Genomic DNA, 22790 nt, shown 5'->3' with positions numbered 1-22790 from the left:
CTCTTTTTCCCACTCGCTTTGATCAGGTTCTTTCTATTTTGATTGACCCTGTTGTGATATATGGTACTTTTTGCATTGAATTCTAATGATTTTTCCTCTGTTATCAATACAGCCTTTCGATACTAGATCAAGTCGGTGCATTGCTTGACTACATCACATGGCTCTTTCAATACACTAACGTGGATTATTACACTAAAATGTGATTACTTCTCGTGTCGCGGAAGATTCATTTTTATCTGATAAAATAACGGAATAAATCTTTTCCGGAATTAATCTTTTCTTTTTCATACGAGAAACATTTGCTTTAATATTGATTTGTAACATTGTCACCGTAAATGATACTGTGAACAACGACGTTTTGTAAAGGTGAAGAACAATCAAATCACTGATTTAATAAAGTCTGTCACTAATGGTTTTCCAAAGAAACCGTGCGGCAGTTTCATGTACTTGATAACAGATGTTTACTCAACATACCTCCAGTTAATATACAATTGACCAAGTTATCCATTGTTACACACTCATATACAACGGCTATATTTTAGTCAAGGCTATAATGAAACGTGAAGAAAAGGTAAATATCAAAGCTTGCATTTAAGCTCTGCTTCTTTTCAGGTATCTGCAAAAGAGATATTTTCTTACAGTAATAATATTCTATCAAAATGAATGCCCAGGTAAAGGTTTGAAAGGCATACTGTTTATACATGCGTCCGCACACAAACGACTAATTGTACAGTCTTTCTTAGAACAAAGAAAAGATTATCCAGGTTGGGCACCCGCTTTATTCTCCTGACCTAAGACCCTGTGACTTTTACTATATCCCTTGCTTAAGAAAATGTTCAGAGGTAGACGCTGTGCTACTAGAAGTGCCATTGGTTCTGCAATTTTTCAGTGTATCAACAGTTTAACAAGGGGAGACTACTTGGAAGCATTTAGGTCATGGATAAGACTTCAAAAGTGTGTTTCTGTGCAGGGAGAATACTTTTAATGGACGACGTAAACATAGTCTTGATCTGATTGATACTTTTACGCACAAGGTGACCAATAACAGAACCTGCTGAACCACCTACTGCCTACAGAGCCTCAAAAAATGTTAACTTTCAAGCTATAAATGTACACAGAAATTGATTGTCTTTGAAACAACATGTGGACTAAAACCTGTACAAAATATGACAGCACTGGAATTTAATTGTAATTTCTAGTGGAATTTCTAGCGGCATAAATAAGTTTCATGGGAATTTAAAGTGAAGTCGAGAGCTACAGACTGGGTATAACAAACTTATTGAACTAATATAAGATCCTCGTAAGAATACTCGCTGCTGCGGATAGCAATGTAAGTTCCATTTTAATCAAAACATGTTACTGATACTGACGATAAGAATGCCACAAAAGTAGCTAAGATTAAACATGGTATAAATTAATTCTGGTAAAGTTAACTAACCTTTAGACTGCTGGCGGCAAGTGGTTCTGCCTTTTCGACCAGTGCAGGAACATCCGTGCAGGCTGATCATGGTCTGTACTGTTCGCTATTCAATCCGTAAATTTTTAGTGAACATCCCTTTGAATAGAAAATGGTACTGCCCAAACTGAACGATGGACCAGTCTATTTTATAAATTTAGCTATCTGTGGAGTCACAATGACCTCTAGATGAACATTTATATCGCAAGCTTTCATATTGACACTGAAGTGATAAACAAGATAGTTATTGTTAACATTTTCAAGTGATTGTATTCTGAAAACATGAGCTTATCAAAATTACCAATGCAAGCTTAAATGGATCAGTTTTCCGCATTGGCAAAAAACCAGTCCTGATATGTGCATTAAATCACTTCCAGAAGTTTCAGTATCATTATAAAAACAGTTTACAATTCAATTCCATTCAATTCAATTTTATTCAGGTTATAAGATCACAACACGTGACTTGATAAAATTGAAATCTACTTTTAAAATACCACATATCTGTAGTACTCACAGACGACGTTATCTCATTCACAGACGACATTACGTCACTCACAGACGACATTATCTCACTCACACGTAACTTACCTAAAATGCGATTCTTTTCATTCTTGTGTCAGCATTTTTCAGTCCTGCACAAACGAAAGTGGGGTGTTTATTATGAAGACTGCGTTTTAATCTGATCATGGACGTACAGATGGTTTAACTTATCCGATCCTGAACTGACTTGAACAATTATTTCATAAATCGAAAGCCAAACCGTTCATCATTATTGAATTACCATTGGTTTGGGTACAGCCTGTGAGAAACAAATTTTCTGGCAAAACATATCTATTTTATAGCGATAAAGTTTGTTCATGCAATGATGGAAACTATTAATAGTGTCATATGCACGCAAATAAATAATGCATCTGATTTCTCCACAAACATGCAGTTTTACAAAGCGTAATATTGAATAAAATCAATGGACAGGAAATCTATTTAACTGCGGCAGGAAATAATTAGCACGTTCATAACAAAAATCGCTTTCGCCTGCAGATTATGTCATTTTTAATATTCAACTACAATTTAGCTAAGCAATGTTTTAAAGTTGCATATAATTTCATTTTCTCGATCAAACTAAGTCCGCTATCATTTTCTAGGATCCTAATATTAATTTGCTAACAAGCTGTGGCTGTAAAATATAAAGGCCCCCATGATGAACTGGCGGAGGTAACTTAATGTGTTATTTTGCCAGCCATAACACAAGTCTAATCCTTTTACTGGTTTGAAATAGTTTACAGTCTCTAGGTCAATGTAACCTTGACCTTCTGACGGTCCGACTACTGGCCTATGACGTCCGGCAACTGTAGGGCAAATCATTCTCCAATTATTTACCAGAAACTGTTTCCAGTCTAACCGTCCTAATGACCTTGTCCTTTGACCTATAAAACCCTAGTCAGTAGAAGTTATTTAGTTACCACTGGCAGTTGTCCAATAAAATTATTCGCTTTTTTTTCAATCTGAAGGTCATTATGATTTTGACCTGCTGACCTCACAAAATTAAAGGGACCACAAATATGCCAATTTTTGTGATTTTTTTTCCATAAATTTGACCTTTGACCTTGAATATCAAGTTTGACCTTCATTCCTTTTTGATGAATTTCTAATTGCTGACATTGCGTGACATATATCCATTAACTGACAGTCAGATAGCACTGTAATCAAACAGTGAAAAAACTGGTAGATATAAACTTGACCTTACCCCCTGATATTTTTACAAGCGAATTTTACCTCCCCTATCACAAACATAAGTGAACAAGGTATAGATAGGCATAGGATATGGGTTTTCATGGAGGATATGAAATATCGTTTCCAAAAAATTATAAACTTCTTTTGGCCTCAATTGTTGTACTAAAAGTCCGTGAGCTCTAGGACCAGTCGGCTGGCCGTAGGCAAATATCCTGAAAAAGTTAACCACCGTACGTCCAAGCCTCGAGTGATTGAGCCGTAAACCGTTTTCAGTTTAAAGGTCATTGTGACTTTGACGTTTCTCCTACAGACCTCAAAACAATAGGGGTCATATACAGTCAATCATTTTATGACGTATGGCCACTGTTTGCCGTTGCGTTCTCTAGTTATTGAGCGGAAACCATTTTCAGTCTGGAGGTCACTGTGACCTTGACTTTAGGCTTACTGGCCATAGGCGAGTATTCTATAAAGTTTGACTAGTGCAGACCCAAGTCTTCTCCAAATATTCAACATTTACCAAACACATGCAGTCACCATATGAAGTTTTAAACTCTGTACTTATTATTTAACTGAAACCCGTCAGAAACAGCTAGGTAAATTACTAGTAGTGTTTTCCTCACAAAACATCTGTCACGATATATAAATCTTTCCAAGCATTTTTTTTTTCATGGACGAATGTGTAGGTTACGTGCACACAAGCATTTGGTCGAAGTGATTGTGAACAGTATTTAGAATGTCTGGCAGACGCACTACGTGCTCAGCTCTTTTTCATTTTACTAAAATCCGTTAAATGATAAGATACTATTAGAAAAGCAAAAATGACAAAAATGTGCACGGTACCGAAAGGTTTCGTGGCTTGGCCATACTGAAATCAGACCTGGCACGAATGTTTGAGATATTTAAGTAAACATTTCTGAGATTTTCAATATTTTTTCAGGGCACGTAACACGCTTTTCGTGACACCATGACACCTATGATGTCACAAATGGAGGAGCTGGATAGAGGCTGGTCATGGGTAGTACTTGTTTCATCGTTCGGCTATTTCATGATATTTGGAATGTTTCTGTACGGTGTTGGGATGGTACATGCCGTACTCCTGGATGAGTATTCCGGAAAGTCGGCCTCCACAGCTTGGGCCGGCAGTTTGTATGCAGCCCTGGTGTCATTGGGAGGTGAGTTGAAGAATACATTTTATTATGATGGACAAATAATACGTTCAGCTCTAGCCCAAGGAAATCCATATAGACCTACATTTATATGTTACCGTTCATTATTATTCGATGACCGTGATCGAGTGAATGAAGATATTTTCATTGGCATACAAAGCTATTGACTTGAAACATAAATAGATATTTACTATCAAAGTTTACACGGGGAGAAACAGTCCCCATAACTCTGATTTGAATTATGACAGAGTTATGCCTCTTTTTAACTTAGATTTTTTTTGGTTAAAGTTTTATAAAATTCTACTGGCAAAGCTCTAATTCAGAGTCAAGTACTGAAAAAAGTCGAGCGTGCTGTCTTACGGACAGCTCTTGTTATAACGGCGGGCACTTAAGCTAACCAGTGTTCTGGAGTCTTTACCAGTACTAACCTGTTCTCAGCAAGTAATTGCCAACTTCGCCACATGAATCAGAGATTAAGGGCGAATTAACTTTAGACACAATGTGTTTTTCAAGTTAATAAATGCATGTATATATTTGCTCAAAATTGCACAAAACTGAAAGTTAGCATTCCTGAAAAAAGTAAAGTTTTAGCCAAAAGCGTTTCTTCTTCACATACAAGTCATACTTGCCGACATCTGAAAAACACTCCCAAGTTCAGTGTTTGGAAAATGTTTGGACTCTGAGTTTCCCTACAATTCACTTTGGGAATTAATTTCTTGTAATCTGGATGTTTTACGTACACTTTCAAAACGCTCTATATACATAACGTCAGTCGTGGAAAATAACTTCAAAAGAATCTTCAGAACTATCTGAAGGACAAAGAAAACAGACTGTAAATCTAGATATGAATGGCTAATTATTACCATGTAGGTATGAAATATATAACTATGGTGTTGATAAGTATTTTAAACATGTCCAAATCATATGTATTTTATATCCATATGTTAACTACTGGATCTCGAGTTTGTTTCTTTTTAAATTGTAAATATTAAGTTATGTTCTCTGATTAGTTAATCAATAATAATTCATATTGACATCGACTTTTCTTTTGTCTTCTCTATGCTAATCTTACTCTTGTAAGAATCAGAGACCACAGATAAAAAAAAAAAGTGCTATTGAAGAGGATTTTAGGGCAGACCGATTTATTTTTAACGGACTCCAACGACTGATGGCAGTCTAGTTGTATCCAAGGTCTCGTACAAGTAACGTCGAGCAGATATCATAGGCACTAGAATGTCAAGGATATTTGGCATGTAGCGTTCTCCATCAATGTACAAAGAATCAATGCTACCGCCAGGATAGTAGATTACAGGCTTACATTTGCCTTTTTTCGACATCAATTTCCGTGCTAACTATAGAGTAGCGGCAAATAAAATCTGAGCGTAATAATGCGGTGTCTAAGTGAATTGCCTATAAAACATTCGTGAAATATAATGTATAATGACTTATTTATTGACAGACTCTTAAACTAGAATCTGTTTATGACCTAAATTTATATCCAGACATAACCGGTTTCATTCGAGCATGATATTGGATTTCGGATCAATTCAGAAATCACGGAACACGATTATGAAATATTGCTCATTTCCGAAAAGAAAACTCCTAAATAATTTTTTCTTGTGATATTGCTATGCATTATTGCACGCATAAAATGATATAATATGCTATTTATCTTTAAAACTGACATGTTTTTATTCTTTAGTTACGGCATGAAATATTGCCCGCAAGCAAACAAAAAAAAAACACGTAAAATGAATCACAGAACCAGCATTTTTCCAACATAACATGCATTTTCATACTTGTCTAGGCACAAATTCGTCAATTGAGTTTTTGTTAATGCAACTTTATTTTTCACTAAAACCATTCTTTATATCAGCCTTAGGTATTGATTAGCAACAGCAACACGACAATATCAAGCGCTAGGGACTTTCTCAACAGTACTGATTAATTTAAGCATGACGTTTAGATACTTTCTCAACCAGTATTGAATAATTTAAGCATGACGCTTAGGGACTTTCTCAACACTACTGAATAATTTAATCATGACGTTTAGGGACTTTTTCAACAGTACTGAATAATTTAAGCATGACGCTTAGGGCCTTTCTCAGCAGTACTGAATAATCTAAGCATGCCACCAAGTTTAGCTCAAAAGTAGAGAAATTTACAGATAGCGTTGTACTAAAAGAGGAAAAAACGAATAACATTTTTATTCTGTCTGTGGTAATTCTTTTGACAGATGTAATTATTTTGAAAATGACGACAGTTCGAGGTTTTACAAACAGTAATCTCTAATCCAAAGTCCCGCAGGAAGGCATAAAAACTAGCATTTCTTTTCCTGGATAGTCTGACTTCTTATCGATATCGAAAACCTGTATCTTCCTTGTATTCCTTTCCTGTTTATCATAGCAGATAATAACTTCTGGTATCCCTTTGATTATGAATTAATAATGCATTTATGTCTGGTAGGCTATTTTATGTCTGATAGGCTATTCTTGTATAAAAACTACCGTTTCTGTATTAAATACAGAGTATATTGCATCTTAGAACGAGTTTGAATGAAATTTGATGAAATTTTCTGCATTAAAAAGTAACATTTTCTAACATCGACATCCCTAAAAGAGGGAATATAATATTTGGTAACAAAAACTGCACATGTGTAACAGTATAATTTAATATTTCAATATCGGCCTTTCGGCAAAAAAAGAAATACAAAAGAAGATAACTTTCTTATTCGAACTTCTTACACAGACAGTGAATATTGGAATATTTTTCGTATGTCTGTTATAAATGTGGGGTTTCTTCCGCAACTATGCACTGCACGGCCTCGTTACTGCGTTTTCTTTTTTGTTCATGAAGTCCAGTCTGCTGTGACCTTAACAGGTATATCGTGGAGACATGAATTTATTAGGGGCCTCCACGACCGAGTGGTTAATGTCGCTGACTTCAAATCACTTGCCCCTCACCGATGTGGGTTCGAGCCTCACTTGGGACGTTTAAATTCATGTGAGGAAGCCACCCAGCTGGCTTAAGGAAGGTCGGTGGTTCTACCCAGGTGTCCGCTCGTGATGAAATAATGCACGGAAGGACACCTAGGGTCTTCCTCCACCATCAAAGCTGGAAAGTTGCCATATGACTTATAATTGTGTCGGTGCGACGTTAAACCCAACAAAGAAACAAACATGAATTCATGGGTGACAAATCTTATTAGTAAAATATATCAGATTTTTCATTTAATGCCATTATACAAGCACACAATAAGCGAAAAATTAGAACACCACAACTTCTAATGATCTAAAAGTACAGTCAAATTTGCCATAGCGACAATTTTTGCAAACTTCTAGACTGTGAAAAATGCCAAGGGTCGTTCGAATCAGCCATATAATCGTCACGGGATGCAAAAATTACGGTCGTTTGTCGCGTCAGACAGGGAGTCGTTTAATTCAGTGACTTTATATAGTGATTTACGTTGGGCGGTCTGGAACAGGGTCGTATATAGGTCGTATACGACAGGAAGTCGTTTAATTCAGTGAGTCGCTATGACAAGTTTGACTATTTGATTTACTTCAAATCCAGATTTGTCGTCTCTTTAATTACTTCATATCTGATTAATATCAGGATTGTGTAGACTTTGGTGTTCTCTCTAATCATGTCATGTATGATTTATTTCAGGATTGCGTAGACTTTGGTCTTCTCTTTAATCATAAATGTAGGATTATTTTAGGACTGTAGCATTGACTTTGTTGAAGTTGCAAAATATTTCGTATTTGGTTCGTTTCAAACACTGTGTGCCGCAAGTTGATAATAATTAATACGTCATATTTGATTCGTTTCAGGTCCCGTTTCGAGTATAATCATCGACAAGCTTAGCTGCAGATCTGCTATGTTTATAGACGGGTTTCTTACCACAGTCGGTTGCTTGGCAACAGCATTCAGTCCAAACTTAACCTTGTCTATTTTCACTTATGGAATACTAGCAGGTAAGTCGGCATGTTTATAGCAGGGTATTGACTGTATTCCTGGGACCAAATCGTTTTTTAACATTCTTTTCTTCTCAAGTACATTGCCTTTCTTTTATTTTTTGACGTTGTCGTAGAAGAATTTACGAACTGACTGAGGACATCTGTTCACTTGAATCCTACCGCAGAATGTAACTTTTTCCCGAGAAAATCAATCAATAAAATGTTTAATTACGTGATCTATATAGATCATTCTACGGGTTTACTAGATAATGACACGAATTAAAGATGTTGTGCTAAAAGTGGATGTAAGAGTTATTTAACTGTCAACTTGACCGTTGACAAATACGTAATGAGAATTATTTGAATAATATCTTTGTGACAAATGCAGTCTGTTGACTATAGCATTCTGGCATCTGTTGCCGATTTCATGAAAATACATAAGTTTGTTGAAAAATGCCGTGAGCACTCGGAGCTGGGCGTTGCACGAAAAGCGACGTCAGGGGCCATGTTTGTGACACAACAGGAAAAAACTCGAACAAAATGGCATCAAAATAGAGTCGGTACTCAATCGCATATATCCTGAATTTTTTACAGTATAAATTTCAGGACGAAATTCGGAAAAAAATTTTTTACAGTATAAATTTCAGGACGAAATTCGGAAAAAAATTTGAGGCGCATTCCACCTTAACAAAACTTAAGTATTTTCGTGAAACCATAAAGTTCGCAGCATAAAGTAAAACAATTCTGGAAAACAGAAAAAATCAATACCCTAAGCCTCCATAGAATATGTATCATGTTAAAGTTGTCGTTTTTTTTGTTTTTTGTTTTTTTTTTCGATTGCTGTTTTTGCTTATTGACAACTTGTATATTTTACTACCTTATAGTATTTTTTGTACATACGTATGTAACATAAACTATGACAAAAATAATATATTTGAAAATAAACAGTTTTGTATATTTACATATTGTTATAGAATCACCGGACTTCGCAGTGCTACACTAGTGTAAACGAATATTCCTGACGTAAAAACTGATTACTTTCTAATTCATTTACAAATGGTATATTAGCACTTCGCGATTTCAGTTAGCAAATCCATCTTAATCGTCATGAAGTTGGTGCAATACTACTGTCAAATCCATTCGGTTCGAGAAATTGTACGGTGGTATGTTTAGGACATGCATTTATTGTTTTTAAGATTAAATTATCTCGTGCGCACGACATCTTATCTCGAGCGCACGACATCTTATCTCGTTCCCACAACATCTTATCTCGAGCGTATGACATCTTATTTTGAGCGAGATTACTTGTACTGCAAGTAACCATTTTGGCGGGTCATTTGGTATAAAACACACAGTGCGCTGATCGGAGCGATTTAGCGAAAACAGGCGCCGTTTCCAGAAAAACAACGAAAAAAAAAACACCGCAATGCAACAAAATTACAACTTAGAATATTTTCAGATACTGTATCGTCTGCTCAATGTCGGACTGTAACTGATTTGTGCATTTATTGTGTAAATACAGAGCCATCTTATTTGTTCGTAGTGCATATGAAAGTTTGACGGCGGAACAATTATGTTTGTATATTGTAACTAGCAATCGCTTCCACCCGTCAAACACGAGCTGTAGGTCAAAGAACCGCCGTCCGCCAACGGCAACACTGTATATCTGTAAATGAACATTATGTAAGCTCATACAAAGGGTTACATTATATTTTAAGTTTCATTAATCAAAGCATGGTTTATGTTATCCACTTAACGTATTATTAAAAGTATAGATATGTACCTCGGTCTTTATGTGAATTTTGGTATCTAGATAAAAAAAACGCTTCTTAGCCATCTCTATCTCTGTATCAAAAAGCTCTGCCGACAGTAAATATGAAAGCTTCGATCTGTGTTGTTGTTTTCAAACGAAAAGCCTATCATAATACAGACCCGTCGCGACAGGCCGGAATAATCATTCTGAAAAAGACCCGACGACCATAACAATAGATTTACATAAAATGATAAAAATGCGGACACGGCAGCTAACGGCACTATACAGTACGCATTGTTATCTCCGTCAGCAGGAAGCATGATTATTCAAACATAAATCTCTGCTTGTGTATAATATAATATTGAATTGACAGAAATATATTTTTCTTCCGTTCCCGGATCATCTCCTGCTGGCATTACGTCTATTCTTATAAATGATTAATGGAAACACTTTAAATGGAGACATGCACGATCGACAGACATAATTTGCTAGTCGGCGTTCATTAAGTTCTTTTGCTGATAATTTTTGCCACTGTCTCAAAATGATAATTACTGTTACATTTTTAACAATTGTTGCATATTGTGAAAACAATCTCATTTTAACAATTTACACCTAAATGAAGGAGTGGTCTTGGCACTTTTACATAAGGGAATCAGTGATACATCGGTAAGAAGATTGGATTGCAGTGATAATAATGATCCTGCTTCCATTAACTGTTGCGACTGGTATCCCAGTTAGTGTTCTGTGCTTATATAGGTACTATTTCAAGTAGTATCGGCCTTGACCGGATGCTCGAGAGGTAAAAGTGATACTTGCCGCATGTTCGACTGGCAAATAAGTGTTTTTCCACCCATTCCAGTGTTAAATATGTAACCATACAGGATAGCACTGTCAGACTTGCAACTGACTTCAATTTGCCTTCAGCTGAATCACGTGCCTGGCGTAAAACGGCGTGTGCTTTTATTGTTACGAAGTAATCCGATTCATCACACCCTATGTTTGTGCCGCGTACCAAGACCATTACAGTCCTTAACACGACCTGTGCAAGACTTCATTAAAACCGTTCTTCAATGGAATTAAAAACATTGACCTTACGGAACTCGGAACCTGAGAACAACCGAGCATGTGCCGCTTCGCGTGCTTGAATTTCGTGTAACGATTCTTTAATTAGTACACGTGTGCTAGTTCCGGCGGTTTATTCTGACAAGTTGTCGTAGTCGATATTTCTAATTAATTGAAATCCTTCCTTTTATATTGGTCTAACTTCTTGTTAGCTATTGTCAGTGAATGTCTTCCGTTACACTTTAGTGTTCTTTTATTGTCCGATCGAATAAAATTAATGAGAAAAGACGGCAAGTTTTTCTTTTCTTTCTGGCATTATTGGGATTTCATCAAGACCGTTTCAACACACAATGAAGCGCAAAGTAGTAATCGGCTGATATTCTCTTTTCCAAACGTTCTTTAAATCTTTTATTACATGCGACTATATCTTTAAAAAAAGTATTAAGTTTTCTAAAAAGAAAAAATGAAAATTTATAGAAGCCGAGGTTTCAGAACTTATGTGTGCAAAATATGCCGAAAACAATGTCTATAACTTTCACTGGAATAGTTCATACTAATACAATTTATTAATCAGTGTTTGAGGACAGCAATGCTCGACTATTCAAAAGCTGCTAAACAAAACTGAATTAATATAACTTTGTGAAAAAGGACAGCAGGGTTATGGAACTTTACCATTGCATGTCAGTTAGTCATAGCGAATAAGTGTGTTAAGTTTCAATCCATTCCCACAAGTGATTATTTAGATACCAGCTTTTGTACAAAAAAAACTTACATAAACTGGGACCTTAACATAGACGGCAACGCCGACGAATGAGTAAGTGCAAAAGCTCAAAAGTCGACCTATACATACTCATTTCTATCCTTATGTGGTACGCATGGATGTCATTTTCATCCGAAAAGTTTTACTAGTGGTAAATATGTATTTTTTTCGTTATATATTTGAGAGCTGTTTGATATTGATAGAGCGGTGAATTCTGAAAATGGCACGTAGCAATAGCTTACACAGGTGACAATGTATTTGAAATAGGTAGAAACGTAGGTTTCTAACGAGATATTTGATGTCAAATTTTGAAACTTCACCTAAGTTGCATCAAATATTATGGTGATAATACAAGCATCAAGAGTTGCCTCCGATAGTAACACTTTGCAGTAATGAAATTGATGAAAGTCTTTGAGCAATTATTTATATTTATATCGACAGGTTTTGGTGGTGGTGTGGGCTACACGGCAACTATGGTTGTAGTTGGATTCAACTTTCGACGGTGGAGAAATACTGCTTTGGGAATAGCAGTATCGGGCGTTGGTGTCGGAACATGTATTTTCACACCTATCATGGAAGTATTACGTGATTTCTATGGCAACGCTGGTTATTTTATCATAATGGCGGGAATTGGATTACACAAATGTCTATTCGCTGTATTATGTAAGCCTTCAAGACTGGAACTAGCTAGACAGGAATCCATTAAGACAGATGACGACGAAGAAATTACCAAACGACAGCTATTAAAACACTATGCAAAAGTGTATACCAATAAACTTATTATATGTTTTTCGCTCAGTTTAATGTTATTTAGTATAGGGACATATATGATATTTCTCCATTTACCACATTTTTCAATGATCAAAGGATACAGTCATATAGCGACCACTATTCTAATTTCATCTTGCGGGTTCGCGACAATCTTAGCACGGGTGCTGACGTCATTGATATCAGAGACTAAGAATATTGACGAAGTAGTTCTTTATTCAGGTACATTTGGCTCACTCGCACTTGGAACTTTTTTATTTCCCCTTTATTCTAGGACATATACGGGTCTCTTAGTGTATTCAATTCTATTGGGTGCCTATTTTGGCGGGTGCTATGCAGTTATGAACACTATCAACATTAAACTCGTTGGTATAAAGTACTTGTCTATAGCCACTGGTATGGAACTCATTTTCTGTGCTGTTGGAACAGCCCTCGGACCTGTGATAACCGGTGAGTACAAAATAATGGCTCTTCTTCTAAATTGTATAGTAACTAATCATTTCTCTATGGAATTCGTAAAACAATTTTAGAATATATAATTTTTTTTGCCTCTTTTTAATATCAAGTAAACTTAGATATCTGGCTATGAATCATTTTAAGCATTCATTATTTGATCGCGATCCATAATTATGACGCGTGTACTTTTCACTGACATGGAACTTCAAATACTGTCCATAGGCCATGTAAAGGTCTTGAAGAAAAATAATTATAATAAAAAAAAGTACAGTGAAAAATAGAACTGCGGTTTTTCATGAATGAAAAGGGAATCTGGTTTTAAGGTTTAGATTAAGGTAATTAGTTGTAAAAATATGGACAAAAAGGGGAGATAAACCGATAATTATCTAGGAATTACTTAATCTTACTGACTATTAGTAAACTAGGATGTCGCTAATAACTACATATCCTACTTTCTCCATAGAAGAGTTCGTTTAATTTTATACATAATTTGTTAGTTTGAAAAAGACAAAATTTTAGCCCTTGCAGTAAAACATAAAGCGAGTTGAGCTCAAGGACTAGGATGTCGCTAATAACTACAAATCCTACTTTCTCCATAGAAGAGTTCGTTTAATTTTATACATTTGTTAGTTTGAAAAAGACAACATTTTAGTTCAGCTCAAGGACTAGGATGTCGCTAATAACTACAAATCCTACTTTCTCCATAGAAGAGTTCGTTTAATTTTATACGTAATTTGTTAGTTTGAAAAAGACAAAATTTTAGCCCTTGCAGTAAAACATAAAGCGAGTTCAGCTCAAGGACTATAGGATGTCGCTAATAACTACAAATCCTACTTTCTCCATAGAAGAGTTCGTTTAATTTTATACATAATGTGTTAGTTTGAAAAAGACAAAATTTTAGCCCTTGCAGTAAAACATAAAGCGAGTTCAGCTCAAGGACTAGGATGTCGCTAATAACTACAAATCCTACCTTTTCCATAGAACGGGGGCCTCCGTGGTCGAGTGGTTAAGATCGCTGACTTCAAATCACTTGCCCCACATTGATGTGGGTTCGAGCTTCACTCGGTGCGTTGAATTTTTCATGTGAGGAAGCCATCCAGCTGGCTTACGGAAGGTCGGTGGTTCTACCCATGTGCTCGCTCGTGATCGGAGGAGCACCTGGGGTCTTCCTTCACCATTAAAAGGCTGGAAAGTCGCCATATAACCTATAATTGTGTCGGTGCGACGTAAATAAATTCTCCATAGAACTTGAGTTTGTTTAATTTTATACATTTGTTACTTTTTAAAAGACAACATTTTAGTCCTTGCAGTAAAACATAAAGCGAGTTCGGCTCAAGGACTAGGATGTCGCTAATAACAGAAGAGCGGAGATCTATTAACACCGCTCTGTGACAGGGTTGACACGTTCTCGGCTTAATGTAGTCGTAAAGAAAGAGCATGGCAAAAGAAGTTTTACTAGTTGCCTGGGCCAAGACTGTGAGTGGTCGGTTAGGTGGGAGTACTTTGTACCAGAGTAACAGCTAAAGCCAGCTACTGAATACTGAAACGATACGTATACAATATTTGCTGACAAAATAACATATAGGAGTCCAGATTTAAATGCTCAAGAGATTTCAATAGTTTGACTGTTTTGCATTTCAGGCTTGATTGTAGACAAAGGTGGCTCATATGACCATGCATTTATGATAGCAGGTATGCATTTATTCGCAATTCAATGATGTCATCTTTGATAAATGAGCCGCACCATGAGAAAATCAACATAGTGCATATGCGACCAGCATGGATCCAGACCAGCCTGCGCATCCGGGCAGTCTGGTCAGGACCATGCTGTTCGCTTACAAAGCCTACTGCAATTAAAAAAACCGTTAACGAACAGCATGGATCCTGACCAGACTGCGCGGATGCGCAGGCTGGTCTTGATCCATGCTGGTCGCAAATACGCTATGTTGGTTTTCTCATGACGCGGCTCAAATAAACTTTTCGTTGGTGTCATTTACACCAACTTTCCGAAATATAAATTTCTTTGATGCATACGTATATTAGTTCAATGATAGGCAAAACCCATTACCAATACGGTATTGTTTTCCCAGAAGAAGTTTATCCATTTTAGTTTTTGAGGATAGCGCGAAGCACAACATATTTTTCATTTCCAGAAGAATCCTTTTACATGCATTATTTAAAGTATCCTTAGAAATCTAGAGTACCTCCAACGTAAGTCTTATTTGAGATACGTAAGACTTGAAGATTTTAGATTAGATCTACTGTCAGATGACAAGACCTCTGGCGTTAAAGTATTGTCTTTACTTTTCAGCATTCATAATCCTTATTGGTGCCGCTCTTGGTATGGCAACGGTGGTTTTTCAGCCAAACGGTGATTCTCCGAACCCTCCCGATGTAGACTTTGTCGTCACGAATAATGGTGACGTCATTAATGAGACGTGCACGGCATCTTCGATGATCGCCAGCAGCAACAGCAAACAAGGAAAACAAAGCAATGTAGACATGGAGGAAAAGCAGGATTCCGAATGCCAAGAATTCAGTGCGAATCAAAAGCTCACGTGTTCCGGAAGTGGTTGCTCAGCAACGTCCAATCAGAAAGGTTTTAACAAATATACTGATTCCGCAGAAACTGAACCTTTGAATTTTACTGAAGAAATACAACGGCTTTTAAATGGTGAAGAGTTGAAATTTATAGATGAAAATGAGGATTTATGATGAAAAGCCATATTTAGGTTGTGTTGTTTTCTTTCTTTATGATGATGATGATGATGATGATGACGACATTTAATACGAAAGTACGCGCTGTGTATGTGTATTAATTATGTGGTAACAACCTTCATTGTAAAAAAAAAAAAACATATCTAGAAAAGAAAAAAAGTTTCTTCTTGTAATGGTCACCGATTAGAGATATTTTCCCAATATCCGATTTGTTTATATAAAGAACATTAACATTTAGCTGTAGAATTATTAATAACCAAAATATGTGGAAACCTATGCGGTCGAAATTGTAGCAAGATTGCTTTAGCTATAACTCCGTTTATTAAACCGTAGTGTCTGTTTTCTTAGAAAAATGATAGTTGTAGATCTATTTATAACAGGTTCTGGTCCAATGTACGATATAATATTTATCATTATGAATGTAAAATTTTAATGATATGTCTTTTATATTGATTTCATACGTTCTACACAGAAAAAAGTTCAAACTGTTAAAGCCTCCTGTTGTTTTAACTTTCCCGAATGCTGAATTTTGTTTTTTCTTAGGCCTGGTATGATAAGTCAATAAAATTTTATTAAGCATGCTCATTCATAGTAAAAGGCCAGAAAAATCACATACTTAGATTTACCATTTACAGTGACGTTGGTCTTTGAGCGAAGAACTAGGACCTTTTTACGTCTCATCGTGTTTATGCATTGTTATTTCAAAAGTCTATTGTGGGCGCAATGGTTATAGGTCAGATAATTAGAATTGTTATTTTTATATGCCAGACAGGACTTTCCTGTGTTTTTGCCGGCGCTGGAAAAACTCGTCTTACACCCCGGACGGTTCACGCGGATTTTTTATTTAGATAAAATATCACTTATAAATAACTTGAATAAGGCGACAAAGAGAAATTCAAGAATTTCTAATACTTTTATTATGGTTTATATCTTTTTATTGGACTACATATCAAATAGATAGCTCTGTAGCACTCAACTCAACGAGCAATTCACATTCTGTCTAGGAGAGGATGCGTGTGTGCGTACATGCGTGTGTGTTCATCTTGTTGAGAGTCGACATGGCTTTCAAGAATACGCGCATGCGTGTAGCCGTGTCTAGTCCCATTTTGTTAACGTCCGGACGATAAACTTGAGGTTACAATACACTAAATAGCTGTTCTTCTTTATTCTATATAAAATTGACATATTTCCAATGGCTGCAGCACACATTAGGACCAATTTTAAATGTCTGTAACTTACATTTTCTTGAAGAATATTGTTAATGCTGAATAAAAATCAAAAGGAAAGTGAGGGTCATGTTTGATGCAAGAAAAATATATTCAGTCAAACGCATACCTTTTTTCCTCTCCATTTTCCTATTTAGTGTCTTGAAACACTTAGAGTAATTATTTTACGAAAGCAACGTGAGACAACAGCATATTAGAATCTTTCTGTGGTTGAAGGTGCGGATGGAAAAATCTGGCTCGAAGTAATGTTCAGTCGGTAATGAGGCTTTTACATACAGTTTTCGTCGACTATAAAAAGAATTAAAATAAAACAAACGCGTTTCTTTCGAGCACTATTTTATTATAGTAGCGTATGAATTTACGCATTCATTCATAAATTTCAGCACGTGAGTCATCTTTACACCCCGGGATGTAAGACGAGTTTTTCTAGCACCGACAAAAACATGGGAAAATCCTGTCTGGCAAGAAAAAAATAGCTAACTTTAGTGGTTTGAGCGGTTGATAAGGCTTTCAAAGATACTTACAGTTGGAAAAGGCAGATTATCTTCAGGCGAATTCACAAAAATAACAACGTAGCGCATTTTCGCAACATCATACAATAACAGAAATAATGTTTTCTGAAAATTATACCATACAATATGCACACATGTGATTATTAAGGATCACTAGAAATGTAGAAAAAAATGGCAGCCAGCTTGTCGTCGGTTTAGGAATTTGTTACAAATCATTGACTAGAATACATTCGATTGCATACTTAGGGATGCATGTTAACTAACTGAGCACAACAGAATTGCTTGTGCATTTAGACTTGAAGGTAGAAATTGATCAGTGTAAATCCCATATTACACCGGAATATTTAATAACTCTAAATCTTTGTTTACTATTCCTTTGAGGCTGTCTTGGAGTGTCTGTGGCATCATGTAACTTGCTTTTAACAGGCATTGATACACCGAAAGTAATGTGGTAGTATACAATGTGATTACCGGTATAAAATTCTGCCAAATTTTGATAGCGACAAAATGCGTTGTATATTGCAAGGGTGTATACGATTTGATAAGGATAATTGACTGGAACGCAGTTTGGCATCTTTGTTCATAGCAGAACTATCATCATAAAAGTCGTAATCATCATTCATCATGAACGTCATTTTCATAACAATCTTCATCGCTATCACTAGCATAAGTTTCAGCACCATCATCATTAGTTTAATCGACATTTTAAACTTTGGCTTCAGACGGACGGACGTATGGACATTGCACACACCCGCTGAAATGACAGCTAAGTCATTGCTCAAGTACATGTGATTTTGTTTATAATAGGACAAATATGTTGCTTTTGTGATGATAATGATGATGATGACGAAGAAGAAGACGTCAATGACGATGACGATGACGACGACAACGACGATGATGATGATGATGATGACGACGATAATGATGACGACGATGATGATGACAACGACGATGATGATGATGACGACGGCGATGATGATTATTATGATGATGATGATGACGATGGCGAAGATGACGACGACGATGATGATGATGATGATGACGACGACGACGATGATGATGATGAATACGACGACGACGATGACGATGATGATGATGTCGACGACGATGATGATGATGATCATCATGACGACAACCATGATGATGACGATGACAACGATGACGATGATTATGATGACGACGACGACGACGATGATGATGATGATAATGATTATCATAATTATATTTATTAAGATGATGACTGTAATGATGATGTCGACGTGATTTATTATCAACAACATATAATGATATTTTTTCCCATTTAAAAGTTATCTGTTTGTTGTTTTTTCTTTATTAACATCGGCATTGGTAATTGCTCCGGCGTCCATCGTCAACATTTTCCTCAATCTGACTAAAGTACATATCCTATTACGCTACGCATAGGATCTGAGAACGACCTATTCATAGCCTCGTTCTGACAACCCTTTCGCTAGCCAACCAGGGCTTAGCTTACAACATTTTGCAAATCTACCTGTAGCCTTGACTTTTGATATTTACAATTCTTATGTTAGCTCAGTCGGTAGCCCGCTTGCTTTGTAAGCGAGGGGTCGCGGGTTCGAATCCTGGAATGAACGCACATTTTCTTACTCTTTGACTTTTAGAACAAGTCGTCTGATTGGTTAAAATAAAAATAGCTATACTGGAAATCCAAAATATACAGAAGACGTATGTGAATGGGTCGTTCTCAGATCTTCGTTTAGACGTATGTGAATGGGTCGTTCTCAGATCTTCGTTTAGAAGATCAAGTACTTAAGTCAGATTGACATTTTCCTTTAAATACTAAAATATCTTCTCATCAACCGCTTGACACGATATTCAATCATCCTTACACTTCTCTCGAGTTTGTCCAAATGGTCCGCTTGACTGCAGCTTATCAGGTAGACTAGCTCCTAGACTATGATATATCTTTTTATATTTTTATGATTGAATGTAGTGAACTGAGCCAGTCTATATCCTATGTCCAATATCATAGACTGATAATTTCAACATCAGTCCTGTGTGAAAATCTCTAAAATAGACTGGCTTTTGTCTCTATGAAATTGAATTCGTCAAAAAAAGGAAAAATATAGAAATATAGTTATTATATCAGTCTAGTGGCTAGTCTACTTATCAGGCTCTCTTGATATCTATAGACGATATTGTTTCCTAATACTAGTATAGCCTTATTTGTGTAACTGAAACAAACAAAATCGTTTAAATGTATCAGTTTGCCAGTAATACCAGTTTGAGGTGCAATGCATTTCGGTATTGCACCACCAAAAATACGTTGTGTTTTACGCAATTTGGTATGTCTACCCGCCAAATTCGGACGAGTTTCGGGAAATCTACTAAACTGTGTTGCTTACATTCTGATGCGTATTTCTTTTATATTAGTAGACATTTTCTGACGCAGTGATGTGATCTCAAGAACAAAACATTTTGGTAGGGGGAACAAGGATAAAATGTCGTAAACCTGGCCAAATTTATTCAATGATTGCCTAAAATGTGGGTGAAAGGAAAATCCTTCAGACCGACAGCTTCCCGAAATAGAAGAAAAATCCTCTAGAAAAAATCATGAGATTTGCATTTAATGACGAAAAGCACAACCATTCAGTATGAATTTAAAGATATATTATCAGTATAACTCTAAAATATCATAGAATTAATTTATCTACCTAATAATTATATTGAAACTTCACATAGAAAATAAATAAATGTGTTTGTGGATTATTATACCACCAACTGAGACCACGTGCAAAATATCTCATTTCGCACGTGCAGTCCATGGCTCGGTAATTTCCCAATATCATGTTTATATAAACCCAATCTGACAAAAGTACTTGATCTTCTAAACGAAGATCTGAGAACGACCCATTCACAGTCGTCTTCTGCATATTTTGGATTTCCAATATTGCTATTTTCATTTTCGCAAATCTATCTTTATTTGAACCAATCAGACAACTTGTTCGAATGTCTAAGAGTAAGAAAAATTTGCAGTCAATCCAGGGCTCGAACCCGGGACCTCTCACTTACAGAGCAAGTGCGCCCTACCGACTGAGCTAACCGGCTGTTTGACATCATTCTACATAAAAATTTTAGATATCAAAAACCAAGGCTTTTTAAAGCTTGCAGAATGTTGTAAGTTAGTTTTTGATTGGCTAGCGGAAGAGTCGTCAGAACGAGGCTATCAATAGCTCGTTGTCAGATCCTATGCGTAGCGTAATAGGATATGTACTTTAGTCAGATTGATATAAACCTTGATATTTTGAGCAATCAATATTTTGAGCAAACCCTTTGGAGCAAATTATGAAACATTTCAGCAACTGTGCATAAGATATGCTGAAAACAATAATTACACAGTATGAACCTTGTTGTTTTTTTTTCTTCTAAACATATGCATTTAGAACTAAGTGTGATTATTTTAATTAGAATAAAACACGATTCTTCGGAGAGTCAGGTAACTGGATTCCGTGTTGTCAGCGAGTCACTGGAAACTTACTCACATTCATAGACGTTCTATCCAAACGAAACGCTGCCGTTTGAAGTATCCCTAAGTGGAACAGGCGTGTCAGTAGGTGTATAAACATGTATAGCGTTTAATTTGTGGCCAAGAGCGGATGCAGTGGCCCAGTGGTACTCTGACTGACTGCGACACCAAGGTTCGTGACTTCGAGCCCCGTTCCCCAACTAAAAATAACAAACACAGGGATAAGAGTCCCGCGGATGGGTGCTTTACACCTGGCGCGCTTATGAACCATGGAAGCTTCTGGAATTGGATTGTCTTCTGTATCTTGCACTATTTTCCCATATGGATTATCGGTGATGACTTAAATAAGCTTAAATACAAACAAAGTTATTTTCATAAAGTCTTCAGGTACGAAAGTAGTAATTCGCCGAATATGCCACTCGAATGTAGTCCATATCAATATAATATAGTGCCATTTCCGCCTAGTCTGCCCATTAAGCTCCATATAGGGACAGCGCAGATCTACGGATCGGGTGGTCGTTGGTTTGATACCCGGGCGAGGCATAACGATTTGATAAAAGACATTGTGTCTGAAATCATTTGTCCTCCACCTCTGATTCATGATGGGAAGTTGGCAGTTACTTGCGGGGAACAGGTTTGTACTGGTACAGAATCCAGGAACACTGGTTAGGTAAACTGCCCGCTGCATTACATAACTGAAATATTGTTGAAAAGAACGGCGCTAAATCCAAAACAAAACAAAAAAAATCCCGCTTAGTAAAGGCCATTTTCAGGCCTCATTGCATTATGGTCAACCCCATATTTTTGGTATTTTTTTGATTGCCCAAAGACGGACCTTCAAGACAAGGTTAGTCTCGCAAGAAGTGAGCGTCTGAAAATGCTGATAAAACATGTCATAAATTGTTCTTTTTACATAGAAAATAGTAGCGGAGGCATTTAGTACCGTCTAACCTTCAGCATCGTTAAGATGATACGTGCTCTATGGCACCACAAGAACAAAAAATACAGGGTAAATAAGTTAGGGTAATTTAACCGTCTATTCAGCCAACAAAACAAATAGTACAAAGGGAATAAATTTACATAAATATTCAAAACAGAATTACGTGTCTTGCATTCCGCAAATTTATTTCATTGCATTATCATCTACCAATAAGTTATTCTTAGGAGTTTGAGAACACAAGGTTTATGTGTAGTTCCGGTAAATAACTATACATGAACCTTGTGTACTCAACTCCTCCAACAGCTAGGTTTCATTAAATCAAATACATCATCAACAGGAAGTGGATTGCTACTTTCATGCTGTAAAGTCAGGATGGTGCATTAACTTGATTTCATAAGACAGTGTGACGGACTGACGGACGTACAGTTCAAACACTGTTTGCCTTCCGGATCAGCACATGAAACACAAAATTACTTTGTGTATTAGCAAGGGGCAGGACGTGAAGTGGTTGCACACTTGGTTCAAGCGAGTGAAATGGTTGCAAACTTGCAAAATGGCGGATATTTTCTGAAATCATCGCGTGTTCGCTTGTTTTTTTATCAGGTAAGTGGGCTTCTATGATATTTTGAACCCTATGGATATTTGCATGCATCAGATCTATGTCTACGTCACACTCGGTTTTGTGTTTCAGCGTTGTAGATTTCGAATTTTCGAAGTTATTGAAGTTATAAAATGGTCATGCCCATGTTTTGATATTTGAATTGCGTCGTGTCTTGCT

The 22790-nt window shown here is 36.5% G+C and overlaps 1 protein-coding gene across 2 annotated transcripts in view; it reads left to right on the top strand.

Annotated features, from left to right (window-relative positions):
• The window catches only part of LOC123547947 (monocarboxylate transporter 9-like), a 45879-nt gene extending 29563 nt beyond the window's left edge, over nucleotides 1-16316 (top strand). For both annotated transcript variants that reach the window (XM_045335192.2, XM_045335193.2), the window contains exons 2-6: nucleotides 4125-4359; nucleotides 8187-8330; nucleotides 12329-13105; nucleotides 14753-14803; nucleotides 15423-16316. In XM_045335192.2, coding sequence (XP_045191127.2) covers nucleotides 4152-4359; nucleotides 8187-8330; nucleotides 12329-13105; nucleotides 14753-14803; nucleotides 15423-15826 — 1584 coding nt within the window. In that variant the 5' untranslated portion in view covers nucleotides 4125-4151 and the 3' untranslated portion in view covers nucleotides 15827-16316. The remainder of the gene's footprint in view (nucleotides 1-4124; nucleotides 4360-8186; nucleotides 8331-12328; nucleotides 13106-14752; nucleotides 14804-15422) is intronic.
• The last annotated feature ends 6474 nt before the right edge of the window (nucleotides 16317-22790 follow it).

This window comes from Mercenaria mercenaria, chromosome 9 (genome assembly GCF_021730395.1).
Source record: "Mercenaria mercenaria strain notata chromosome 9, MADL_Memer_1, whole genome shotgun sequence".
In the NCBI taxonomy this organism is placed as follows: Eukaryota; Metazoa; Mollusca; class Bivalvia; order Venerida; family Veneridae; genus Mercenaria; species Mercenaria mercenaria.
Note: the sequence above shows the minus strand (reverse complement) of the source record. Positions and strands in the feature narration are given on the sequence as shown.